Source organism: Tamandua tetradactyla, chromosome 26 (assembly GCF_023851605.1).
Source record: "Tamandua tetradactyla isolate mTamTet1 chromosome 26, mTamTet1.pri, whole genome shotgun sequence".
Taxonomy (NCBI): Eukaryota; Metazoa; Chordata; class Mammalia; order Pilosa; family Myrmecophagidae; genus Tamandua; species Tamandua tetradactyla.
This window is the reverse complement of record NC_135352.1, coordinates 30,347,509-30,361,435: the sequence shown is the minus strand read 5'-3', so window position 1 is coordinate 30,361,435 and position 13,927 is coordinate 30,347,509. Positions and strand designations below refer to the sequence as shown.

General features: G+C 37.3%; 1 protein-coding gene across 9 annotated transcripts in view; it reads left to right on the top strand.

The window, feature by feature from the left end:
* The window catches only part of TENM3 (teneurin transmembrane protein 3), a 1,405,686-nt gene that overhangs the window by 1,357,797 nt on the left and 33,962 nt on the right, over positions 1–13,927 (top strand). For 8 of the 9 annotated variants that reach the window (XM_077144566.1, XM_077144565.1, XM_077144569.1 and 5 more), the window contains 3 exons: positions 2,981–3,213; positions 4,319–4,473; positions 5,235–6,109. In XM_077144566.1, coding sequence (XP_077000681.1) covers positions 2,981–3,213; positions 4,319–4,473; positions 5,235–6,109 — 1,263 coding nt within the window. The remainder of the gene's footprint in view (positions 1–2,980; positions 3,214–4,318; positions 4,474–5,234; positions 6,110–13,927) is intronic. The other variant, XM_077144570.1, reaches the window with a different exon arrangement.

Here is a 13,927-nt window from a genome sequence, read left to right as displayed (position 1 = left end):
ATTTATTTTAGCATCTGTTCCCCCTATTATTCATTTTTATTCCATATGTTTTACTCGTCTGTTAATAAGGTAGATAAAAGGAGCATCAGACACAAGATTTTCATAGTCACACAGTCACATTGACTTTTATCACTACTTTGAAATAATTCAAGGTGGATGTTTTAAGATGGTTCACCATTGTTTTACTGATTTAGTATATCATGTAGTATGTTAGTGTAGTACATTATAGGATGTTATCAGGACTAAGGAAACAAGTTTGAACCTAGCCAGGTCTAGATCATTTTTTTTCCTTATTAAATTTCAGAAACTAGGTCAGACTTAGTTAACAGTATTTATTGCACTTATACACTTCTGCAAGGTGAAAGACATATTGCAATGTAATTGGAGACAGGGTAAAAATAAATATTAAGAATAGCTAATGCTTACTGAGTACATACATATATATGCTAGGCACTGTTCTAAGGATTTTACCTATGTATATAGTTCATGTAATCTTCACAATGCCATATGAAATATGTATTATTCTTATCCCCAACTATTCATAATTACTATATAATCAGGGAGAAAGGAAAGACTGGAAAGTCTCCCCAGTGTCGTATCTTTCAAACCATACCCAGTTGCCACTTCCTCGCCAACTATATATACCTGCAAGACTAGTTCTGTCAATGTCAGTTTATAAAAGGTAAAAACTGCAAAACTGTTCTGAATGTTGTACTGATATGTAACTCTTCACTTCATTACAAGGTAATAAACTGCCACATTAAGGGGCACAGTAGGTCCTGTTGCATTTAAAATTGCAGGTATCAGCTCAGGAAAATGATGTAATGACACTTAGCATGGCAAGTTGACCATTTGGTAAATAGCCCAGTACTTCTAAATGTTTTTATTCCATAATGACCTGCATCTTTGTATTCCTTCTTCATATCACTTTTTCACCCTTTCACCCATATTTACAAAGTCAAGACCTGTTCTAATCTAGCACTTGTCACAAAAAGTTCCTAAAGACTGCAGGGGAGAACCCAGACACGGAAGGTATTCAGGCCTCTGTGGAATTTCTTTGTATTCCAGCATCACACCCATGGAGCTCTTTAGAGCCCCAAAAGGTCTCTCTGCAGACCGGGTGCGTACCCATGCTATCCCCCCTCTGCCAATGTGAGAAATACTAGTGGAAAACCTGTAACCTGTTATTTCAAGAACAGACTCTTCTACAGAGACAAACGAGTACATATACTCACCACTTAAAAGAAAGGCATTAAATAGGGAGAATTGTTTCAGTGGACCCTAACTAGTAATGAGACAATTACTACACCATTACTAGAATAAATATTTTCATGCAGAGTTAGGTTTATAGTATATATTTTAGATGTTCTCATCTTAAATAAATGGAAAATAAGCATATAATAGGGTGTGTGTATGTATATAGAGTCAATAAGGTGAAAGAAAATGAAAATTAATTACTAATATCAAGTTTCTCATAAAAAAAATACGTGGAATCTGCGGGATTCCTACCAGTTGATATCTTTGTCAGGACACCAAATCATCCATACTCTTCAGATTTTTCAGTCTTAAGACAATATTTGCACATGGCACAAAGTTACATTAATTCTTAAGAATGTGGTGGTGTGTGGGTTTGAAGGAGATTAACGTTTAAATTCCAGCTATAGATCATAATTTTTCTACTCTGTGATAATGTTGGCCTTATTTTTTAAAGGTAGTGGCACATAAAATGTTTTACACAACTTAATGTTTATAAAATTGAGGCACTGCATTTTGTGAACAAATGCATACATATCACCAAATTCATAGACAGGTTTTAGAGCTCAATTTACAAACTTTAAAAATAAAACTGACAGGAGTTAGAAACAGGGTAAGATAATGGGTAATTGGAGCTGAAGGGATACAGACTGTGCAACAGGACTAGATACAAAAACTCAAAAATGGACAGCACAATAATACCTAATTGTAATGTAATTATGTTAAAACACTGAATGAAGCTGCATCTGAGCTATAGTTTTTTTTGTGTTTGTTTGTTTGTGTCTTTTTTTATTATTATTTTTATTTTATTCTCTATATTAATATTCTGTATCTTTTTCTGTTGTTTTGCTAGTTCTTTTCCTAAATCGATGCAAATGTACTAAGAAATGATGATCATGCATCTATGTGATGATGTTAAGAATTACTGATTGCATATGTAGAATGGAATGATTTCTAAATGTTGTGTTAATTTCTTTTTTCTTTAATTAATAAAAAAATAAAAATAAATAAATAAAACTGACTCAATCAAGCACTCTGACTTATTGCATTAGGCCACCAACTGAGACTGCCTCCTATAACTGGATGACCTCATTTTAGTATTTAACATTGTTGCACAGTACAAATATAACAGCATCCGAGTATTTTCTAGACTATGATAGAGCAAACAAGACAGACACAACGCTACATTTTTCCAGGGGCAGATGTTTGGTTTGACTTGCTTTTGTAGCATGGGGGAAAAGGATAATTCCCTATGACGACTTACAAGAGAAATCAGTAGCATGTTATAGTTCACTTGAGAGTTTGATAGACACCCTCCCCCTGGAATGAACTTTGTCTGCCTCTCATGGGCACATGATTAATGGCTTTGCACTGAGCCAAAGAAATTTAGAGACTTACAGAGCCAAAGAAATTTAGAGACTTACTTCCTAGTATTAGGCTACAAGCATACTGCCTTATAAAAGTCAGTTATTTTTAAGATGGCTGTTAATAAATTGTAGAAATCCTTAACATTAGGCAACGAAGGAAAACAGAAATATCAGAGATTGCTACATGTGATCATATTCTTTTAAGTCATTACTAAATACGCTGTTCATTTTCTAACCTTTTAATAATGGATTTCAATTTATAATCAGTACCTTATTGTCTGTTATATTTTGCTTCTAAATTTTCTCTGTGTATTAGAAATAACTCTCTTATGATGTTTATGTGTGATCCTTTTTTACAGCAGCAACCCAGCTCATAGATACTACCTTGCAACTGATCCAGTCACAGGAGATTTGTATGTTTCTGACACAAACACCCGCAGAATTTATCGCCCAAAATCACTTACGGGTGCAAAAGACTTGACTAAAAATGCTGAAGTCGTTGCAGGGACAGGAGAGCAGTGCCTTCCTTTTGATGAAGCCAGATGTGGAGATGGAGGGAAGGCTGTGGAAGCGACACTCATGAGTCCCAAAGGTACTGGCAGTTATCAATTTGAAGATTCCTTTTTATAAAAAAAAAAAAAAAAGTAGAAAATCTAGTTACTGTCTGATCATGTTTAATGCTGAGTCAAACATTTTACTTTCAACTGTGTTCTGGAAAGCTGTTTCAAATCTTTTGTTTTTGAAAGCCATTTAGCATGAAACCACTAGAATTCTAAGTTGATTTTACAATAAATTTTAGGTTCTTGGCACTTTTTATTATCATACCTTTTTTTTTTCAACTTTCCAAAGATTAAAGTAACTACTTTGTATTATTCAGGTCACATTCCGTTAAACTTCAAGGAAGCGTCCAAATTCTTTCATTGTCCTGGGATTTCTTTGTCATGAATGAGTCCCAGACCTCTTTAAAAACCATCACTAAGCAACCCTCACCCAGTTTGGAGCTGTTAAACTTTTGTCTCTATGCCATGGGAAAAAAAGCTTGCTGTGAGGAATTTCTCGAGGTAACAAGGGTGGAAAGTCTATGTGATAAAGGTTTCTAGCTTTTAAGCCAGTCAGGACCAACTCCTTGCCTTTCCATCAGGACTGACTCCTATTTTGCCATTCATTACAATTTTGTTTGGCTTGTGAGCTGTATTTTTTTTGTCTTTATAGCCAGTGACTATTATATGTGACAAGGGCTAGAAAAAAAGTATTTGTTGTATTGAATTATTCATAATAGCAAACTTCATTGAAACAAGGTCAACAAAACACTAGCCTTGGCATAGATCTATTTTTGTTAGAAGAATATCTTTCCTATCAGTTCACGTTAACAGAAGTTTATCTGTTTCTATAATGTATGCACAATAACATATAGACATTATCATTTTATATTTGAAATATACAGGTATTACCTACATGACTCCTACACTCACTGGAGATTCTTAAACATTTGGATTACTCCTTTCTTATGTTTTATATATCTTTGTACTATAACTGTCTATGTTGGGTTTTTCCTAATGTGTTTGCAGTCTGCAGTCCTACCTACTACCTATTGCCTATGTTATCACTGTAAATGTGGAGTTCATTGATTGATCTAGAGTTTAATCAAAATTAATTATTTTTGAAATGTTAGTAACACATACTTCTCTTGGATAAAGGAATGGCTGTTGATAAAAATGGACTAATCTACTTTGTTGATGGGACCATGATCAGAAAAGTAGATCAGAATGGAATCATATCAACTCTCCTGGGCTCAAATGATCTGACTTCAGCCAGACCTTTAACTTGTGACACTAGCATGCACATCGGCCAGGTAGTTAAAATACTAAGCTGAATTGTTTTTCTGATAAGTGACTTCAATTACTAGGTCAGTAGACTATGATAGCACTATATTAACCTGCACATATCATATGTGGCAATGTTTGAGATAAAGCTATTCCATTTAAATGTATATCAGGGAGTTAATTAAAGGTTATTTTCTTCTGTAATTCTGATGAATTCAGTGAGATACAAAATATTTATCACTAAAAAATGCTACGTATTATGAGAAAATACAAGTAGCAGCATGCAGAGATTCCAAAAAGAACAAAACAACTTGACTCTCTAATGTGTGATTGCATGAGCTCTTTAAAGGAGAGAAACCATTATGATTATTCCCAAGGGGCTCATATTTAGAACTAGGGACTTTGCTATTGGCCCAACTGATAATACAAAAGAGTACTCATGTAATCATAACATCACCTAGAAAAGCCCTGACAGTTGTTGGTTATTACCATTATAAGGAGGCAAAACAAGAGCATATGTGTTCCTGTTTCATTGTGCGCTATTAACTGATTCCTTAGAAAATCTTTTGCTGTTCGGGTATAACTAACACAGCTTTCAAAAAGTTTTTAAGTAAAATGTTATTCTCTACATTTGTCTCCACTTAAAACTTTTAAGTTGATTTTTCCTGCGGCTATTGAAAAAAAACAGTTTATCAAATTAAAGCTCATTTCACTGAATGTTCTAATTTACTCTTCTGCTGATTACTGCAATACAGTACTGTCTAAACAGACCATTTCTCTGTTTACTAAGGTCCGCCTGGAATGGCCCACTGACCTAGCCATTAACCCTATGGACAACTCCATTTATGTCCTGGATAATAACGTGGTTTTACAGATCACTGAAAATCGTCAAGTTCGCATTGCTGCTGGACGGCCCATGCACTGTCAGGTTCCTGGGGTGGAATACTCTGTGGGCAAGCACGCAGTTCAGACGACGCTAGAATCAGCTACTGCCATTGCTGTGTCCTACAGTGGGGTCCTGTACATTACTGAAACTGATGAAAAGAAAATTAACCGAATAAGGCAGGTCACGACAGATGGGGAAATCTCCTTAGTTGCTGGAATACCTTCGGAGTGTGACTGTAAAAACGATGCCAACTGCGATTGCTATCAGAGCGGAGATGGCTATGCCAAAGATGCCAAACTTAATGCTCCGTCTTCCTTAGCTGCTTCTCCAGATGGTACGCTGTATATTGCAGATCTAGGAAATATTCGGATTCGGGCTGTGTCAAAGAATAAGCCTTTACTGAACTCTATGAACGTTTATGAAGTTGCCTCTCCAACTGATCAGGAACTCTATATTTTCGACATCAATGGCACTCACCAATACACTGTAAGTTTAGTCACTGGTGACTACCTGTACAATTTTAGCTACAGCAATGATAATGATATCACTGCTGTGACTGACAGCAATGGCAATACGCTTAGGATTAGACGGGACCCAAATCGGATGCCTGTTCGAGTGGTGTCTCCTGATAACCAAGTGATTTGGCTGACAATAGGAACAAATGGATGCTTGAAGAGCATGACTGCTCAAGGACTAGAATTAGTTTTGTTTACTTACCATGGCAATAGTGGTCTTTTAGCCACTAAAAGCGATGAAACTGGATGGACAACATTTTTTGAGTAAGTACATCAAAATTCTTTGATTATGAAATACTGTGACTCTAAGAATATAATCTTAAGGGCAGGAAGGATCCAGGTTCTGTGGACTGAAGCTTTTTTAATTTTTGGATCCCTCTTTTCAAAAAGACGACAAAATTACGAGACAGAGTAGATGGTAGGGCCTTGGAAAAAATCCATGCAAGTGAGAAACCCTAGAGCTTAAGTTTCTTTAACTTCAAGGTAAATCTCCATCTGCTTAAGGATTAATATTTTGCTTCACACAGACCCAGAATATTAGCAGCAAACCTTTCCAGAAACAAACTACGACTTTGGTTTCAGGCATACACCCTTTGGGTTTGGATTTGCCCGTTTGATAAAGCTGAATGACCAAAGAAAAGCCTTAAAATAGTCACCATTAAATGTTATTCTTATCAAATGGAAGGACTTAATTTTTATTATCAGTTAGTGGAGAAACTAAATTGTACTTAAAAGAACTTTCATATTTAAATGCAAATAAGGAATTACTGGTAACTACCTGAAAGCATATGAAATAGTATGAGGCTCATCCAGCCCCAGGGAATTCTCCTAAGTATCTGGAGTAGCGTTCCAGGCAGTGTGCTATTTGAACTGTCACATTCTACGAGGTCAATAAGAATGAAATGTGAATTAGCCATTGTATATTTTATGGTATGTATACTTTGGAATGAATGCATGTGTAAAAATTACATTTGATTACTTCTTCACTTGACTAACACTGCATAGGCAGTGAGGGAGAATTAGACATACAGAGGTGGCATGTTGACAGTGCAAAATAATCCTTGAAATGAATATTGAGTTCCTCTGTGTTTTTGCAAAGATAGGCTGAAACAAAAGGAGCACACCTCTAAAACTGAAATAAAATCCAGTAGAAATTCAGTATTCATATATTTTTCGTATACAACTTTTCTGTAATAGGTCTTAAACATAAAGCTTAGTTTTCCTGTAGCTTGAATTGCTTCTCCTTTTTTTGACACATTCTTTTTAATAAAATGAAAGTTACCCAGCAGCATGATTTTTGTCAGCGGAACAAACCTTTTCAATTGAAGTACATTAAAATTCTGTTCTTAACGTTCCTTTTGCTGATTTTAGGATCACAATAGGAAAGAAATAAATTGGAAGTTAATGGAAAGCACATCTTTGCACTGTTTTCAAAGTGATAGCAGGCTATATTGCCAAAGAGGAGAAAAAGAGCATGGAAAAGTGCTACCATCAGATGAGACTGGGCAGGAGAGCTGCTCTGATTATAAGATCTTCAGCAAATGATGATGGCATTGGTGGGGTTTCAGTTTAGTTGAAAGCAGGGGAAAAAATAAAGAAATAAGTTTTAGCACAGTCTAGGACCCAAGCCCTGCTCTGTGGGCCATTTTTTAACATGTCCTTATTTGTACCTGGGAATTGACAGCGCACAGAAGTTCATCTGTGCAGGTCACACCTGACACATGAACATCTCGCAACAGTTAAACAGTGGTTTACTTATAACCCACAAATGAAATTTCATCAAGTTTGGAAAGTTACAGGAAGGGATATAGTCCATCATTGGAGGTGGTGTGGGACTGTTAATTTGAGAGGTTGACTTTTTTCAAATGATAGTGCACAAACACATTTCTCTAGTGAACAAATAATCTCCAAAAATTTCAAGCTTAGTCAAGAGTCAGCACAGTAGTGCAGGTACAAGTTGGTTGGCAAGTCAACCTTGTGAGATGATACCAATATGAAGTAACATTTTGTGGTTTAATTGTTTGAATAACAAGATCAATTGAAGAAGTCTTTTTTTCTGAAGCAGAAACAGTGAGCAAATGTAAAATTGCAGAAATATATTGAAAAATCAGTAACAAAAATGGGCATGTTAGCAGTTTTAGCATTACCTATTGGTACAGAGAGGTTCAAACTATCTCAGAAAGCGAGTGAGCATTTTTATAGTACTCTTTGATTGGGGCCTTAGCAAGAGCCAACTATATAGGTTTTATTAGACCCTATACCTATTCACCTGTCTACAACTTTGGTTTATTTCTATATGCCTTTACCTAATAGATAGCTATTAGAAGAATTCTAAATGCATTGCAACATTCCAGGAGTTGTGGGGACCACAAAGATAATTAAATAGTTTGCATTTTATAAAATACTTTCACATTTCATCCTGTACTCAAAGTAGTACTGTGACAGGCTAATAGAAAAGTTTGTACTAAAAAAAAAAAAAAAAAGTAACAAAATTAAAATACATAGGTAAGTAGCTTGGGCTGATTCTCTTTTTAATTTTCTTTGATAGAACTAGGGCAATTGTAATTTTATCAGTAGGCAAATTTATTGATTCCAGGTCTTCTTCCATGTGTTTGCATTCGAAAAAATGAAAATACACTTTCTCAAAGCTTTTTAGATACTAGGCCAGCTAGAAAATTTGCAGAAAAGTTTAATTTCTCTTTGAAAGGTATTTATGCCCAGAAAGATGACTGTACAGCATGCATCATGGAACCAGTGTCACAGTAGGTGGGCATTTTTCAGATGGGATTTTTTTTCACCCAAACAATCCCTTTGTAGATTTGGTAAATCTGTAGCCATTGTCCAACTTCCCAAATCCCTTCTTTATGAAACTACAAGTACCTTTATAAGGTCTAAATTAGGCATGCACTAATATTCTAGGAGTCTGCCACCAGTGACTACAAAAACAAGGGAAATCACACAGGGATTCAGAGTCCCCTGGTGCCTCTTGTGGGACCTTCACATCGAGTTACATTCCCAAGTCAGAATACAACAAGCAGAAACTCTCAGTGTTTTTTCATGTACTCATAATTTTATCCACCCCCCTCCCCCAAAAAGGAGCCAAGACAAAAAACATTTCCCTTGCAAATACAGTTGAAAGCATATTGTTGTTGTACGTAGTATCAGAAAGGATTAGAGGAAAAGAAAAGCTGAGTCACAACCTTAAGTTCTTATCGTTCACCAATAGAGTGGTCAGGCAGACTCTGTAGGGATACACAGTGGTTTCTGAAGCATGAGAACCACTGCCAAAACGTGTTCATCTCTCCCTACATATATCTATATCTATACATACACACACAGAGGCAGATGGGATATGAGTATCATAGGGAATTTTGTTCACATTTTGTTGTTGTTGTTTAGGGGGATGCATGGGCCAGGAATCAAACCCAGGTACTGAACCCAGCTCTCTGCATGGCAGACGAGAATTCTATCACTGTACTTACTACCCCTACACCGATTTTTTTCTTCTTGACATCAGTTTCTCTCCATGTTACTTGTAACTATTATGTCCCTATTGTGATTCATTAGAGAGATGGCCAGTATTCTCAGACATGCTACCGGATGGCATGACAGCAAGATTACAGTGGTCATCAAGTGGTTTATAATTCGACTTTAAAATCATTGACTTAGACTAATATGCTTCATGAACTGAGGAACTGCCTATTACTCATTGAGTAATTAGCTAGGCATCTTGTCTTTGACCTCCTCTCCCACTGACCTATGGGGCAGTGGATGGGATGTCTAGCTAGCTAATGGGGTCCTCCTGGGTGGTGACATGTGATCAACCTAGTTTCTCCCCTCACTTAGCAATAGGTTCTCTGCCGTGCTGCTCTTCATGCCATTTGCGAGCAGTTTCTGCACATTATAATTCCTTAGCTAAAGATGTTCTAGGGAAACCAAAAAGATCACACCTGCTAAAAATACATTATTTTAAAACCCAAAATGAAACCACACTTTTTATAGTTGAATGCACAGAAAATCAAATCCGGTGTATTGAACTGGGCAGCAGAATATATTATTTAATAGTAAATGGTATTTCATACTCCTCTACTTGCTTACCCACACAAAATACAAACTTTCTGAGCATATCTAGAGGTTCTTCTGCCTGGTTAAGGAAGACAACCTGAAAAAAAGCTATGAATTCTGGCTGATATGCACACCACCTGGTTCATGGCAGTTTTTTTGTCCTGGGACTTTGAATACCTGGAACTCTATCTGTGGAATTCACTGTCATCTTTTGTGAGTTATATTCTGAGTCACAGAGCAAGTAAATGAGTTTCAGCTTTTACACATTTATGTAGGTCTATATGGGTCTCTAGTTTCTCATTTGGGTGCTTTATTGTCCCTCATCTAGCTTAGCAATTTCAGAATGAGCTTCTGAACCACTTCTTTATAATAAACTTAACCCCACACCTATGCAAACCTTCGACACTCCCTGGCAGAGTATCAGAGAGTGGATCTCAGAGGAGGAAAGATAAGCAATGTAAATAGTAGTACCTGTGCCACCCCTAAGACAATTTCAAATTCAAAATAGCTTGCAGTGAACAGAGATATTGCAGGGAATTTCATGATAATTATTTCAAATTTAAAAAAACCTTCCATTCCTGTTGATACTGAACCACACTGAAGTATCCTAGCATCTGTACGGTGTAATGTTCTCCTCCTGTATGTATCACTCTAACAGCTTCTGATGATAGGAAAAGTATAGAGGTATGTTTCACAGGACAAAACTGAGAGGATAACTTTTCCTTTGATAAGCATCACATACAACAACCCTAGAAGTTCAAATATTGAAACATTATTTCATTGTTGTTTCTGTCAAAAACTGCATTAAAAACTAGCCCATTTTGGGCAGGCCACAGTGGCTCAGCAGGCAAGAATGCTCGTCTGCTATGCCAGAGGACCGGGGTTCGATTCCTGGTGCCTGCCCATGTGAAAAAAAAAAAAAAGAAAACTAGCCCATTTTATAAATGCAAACATAAAAACAAAAAAAGGTGCTCAACAACCCCCTCCCCTTGCTTTATTTCGCTTTTTATTTACAGAAGAAAATATTTAAGAAATTAAGAATGATTTGTAAGAGGTTTTATCAGATCACTTAATATCATGGGAAAATGCTAAGTCTGATTTCCACTTTGCTATTTTAATTGTTTAATAATTTTGCTTTAAATTTTTAACCATAATGTGTGACATGAGTTAAGAACTGTGTACGCAGTTGAATAAAGTGGCGACTGTACATTTCAAGCATTAACCTGAACACTGTCACCTGAACACTATTTAGGAGCAAAACTTGATTTAAACCAATTTATCTCTTCTGAAGCCGAGTTTTAAAAAATAATTAGTTTCATCCATTTTTTTAAGAGAGAAAAAGAAATGGGGAAATCATGTTATTTGACATATTAGAAAAATACCAGAAAACATAAAAACAGATTGGTCAGATTTTCTCAGTCTCAGTATATCACCTGTGTCTTTGGAATGTGTTGATAATTGCATAGGCTATTTTAACTCTGGCAGTGTGTTTCCATTTAGCAAGTTCTGGATGATAAACTTCTCCATAGTAGTTTCTGAATGAATAAATGCCAAATTCTCTCTTTAAACTAACTGCAAAACTTTCTCTAAATTAGACAAATGATCTGATAGCCACATATCTCTGAGTTTCATCAACTTCTCTTATTCAGTGATTATGAAATGACTTTCCCTAAAATGAAATTATATATACCAGCCATTTTAAGTGACTGTTTGATAATAGGGCAAGAAATTTACACACTGACTGCCAGTTTAAGAGAACTTTTGATTGTTAACAGTCACAGAATTGAAGATTGACAATTGGCTATTTCCAGAGAGCACCTAGCATCCGTGGCTCCTTTCTATGCTGTCTAAATGGAAGGGATTTCAGCAGTCCTCTCAGCCCCGGGGAGGGCTTCAGCCCGGAGAAAGCCCCTTGTCTATAAGACAAGATCCTTGAATGGCTTCAGAGTGTCTTGAGGCACAAATGCAAAACTACTAGTATAGATACTGCTCTTGCCTTCTGAACTGGATCCCAGGAAGGCCAGTCTGTGAAGGAGCTAAGATTACTGGGATTCCTTTCATCATCTTTGTCAGAGTTCTGTGGATTTTTATCCTCTTCCTTCCAATGGGCCATCACTTCCTGTTTCTTTGTTGTGTAGTCTTTTGCACACTGTACGTTTTAATATTTCAAAATGTTCACTCTGGATTTACTCCCTGGGATGTTTATTTCTTGATTTTATACTCAGTTGGTGATTAGAGATTTTCTTGAGCTTCAGCCCTCCTGTCAGGAAGATCTGCCCAAGGTGAGAGTAGTGTGCGGGGTTCCCCTTTCTGGGCAGCTCTGTGTTGTCCTCGGCTTTTTGCTTACTAGTTGTACTGGAGTTCCCCTGTTACAGGAGTTTGGTTGGCCCCTCTGCTTCCCAGGAGACAGACCTCCCTCTCCCAAGTATTTGAAGCTGGCAGGCCTTAGCCTAGTCTGTCTACCTCAATAGGTTTTCACATTCCTTTTGTGTCACAAGCTGCTTTAGCCTGAAGAGAAAATTCTAGAAGGAGGGTCACCCCGAAGAGGACTTTCCCAAATCAGTCCTCCAGCCAACACTGGGCCAGACACCCATGAAGGGGTGCACACCAGCGCCTAAGTGAGGGGATCGGGAAGGGCATCAAAGCCCTTTCCAACCACTCCCCAAAGCTGAGCTTTCCCTGCCTGCCCGCAAATGCAGCCCTCCAGCTCACTGTGGCCCGCAGCCCGGAAGCCCTGCATCCTTAAATCGCAATCGCCTGCCCAGGACAGTTTGGAACAGTGGCTGCTGCCCCCTCTGTCCAGGGCGTGGTGAAAACTAGCTGCCCTCAGGGCCGGGACCTAGTGATCTAAATTTGCTCATCCAAAGCCAATCAGTGACCAGCCATGCCCATCCCAGCTGTGGAGGAAGAGGGTTTACCAACCCTTCTGTCATCAACAGCCAGCCAGGGGCTGGACCACGCCGCAGCATCCCACGAGGGTGGGCACCAGAAGCTGCAGCACAGAGAGGCCAACCTACAATTCTTTAGCATAATTTGTCACTCTTCCTCCCACGATTCCCTGGATGCTGTACAGTGTTCTTCAGGCCTCTGGGGTTTCAAAATAGTTGTTTCAATCAGTTAGTTGCTGTCTGTTTAATAGTTGTTTTGGTGGGAGGATTGAGTCCTTGAGCTCACTACTCTACCCTCTCTTCTCTAGAAGCCTTCCTTCCACATGTTTCAAATTAAAGTTTAGAGATTACAGTCCCTAAATCCTCACTTCACCCCTACCACAGCTCAGCCACGCACACTTCAAAACAGATTTCCTAGTCCCCAAACTCATTCCAAAGCATAAGGAATCTGTGCTTCTTAAAGCAAGACCCGCAAAACTTCTGAGAAATGTCGATGTGAATAAATACACCACTTTGTATCTCTGACTGAAAATTAGCTTTTCCCCCTTTAAATGTATATTAAGCATCTAAGTCTGAGATAGATAGATGATAGATAGATAGATAGATATAGATAGATAGATAGATAGATAGATAGATAGATAGATAGATAGATAGATAGATAGATGATGATAGATAGATAGATAGATAGATAGATAGATAGATAGATAGATGATGATAGATAGATAGATAGATAGATGATAGATAGATAGATAGATAGATAGATAGATAGATAGATGATAGATGATAGATAGATAGATGATAGATAGATAGATAGATAGATATAGACAGGTTTTTTTTGTTGTTGTTGTTGTTTTTTGGCATGGGCAGGCTCCAGGAATCCAACCTGGGTCTCTGGCATGGCAGGTGAGAATTCTGCCACTGAACTACCATTACCCGCCCAATTTTTCCTTATCCTGTAATGAAAAACTTTTGGTTTTGTTAAAGGAAGTAGTTAATAAATTTAAGTAATGAGTATAGGTCACACAACAGCTAGAAGGGGAAAGAAGGAACAAAGTTTTATTAAAGACAATGATAAACCTTCCCTGAATTTGGAGAAAGAACTTTACTTATAGATGATGTTTTTAAGTTA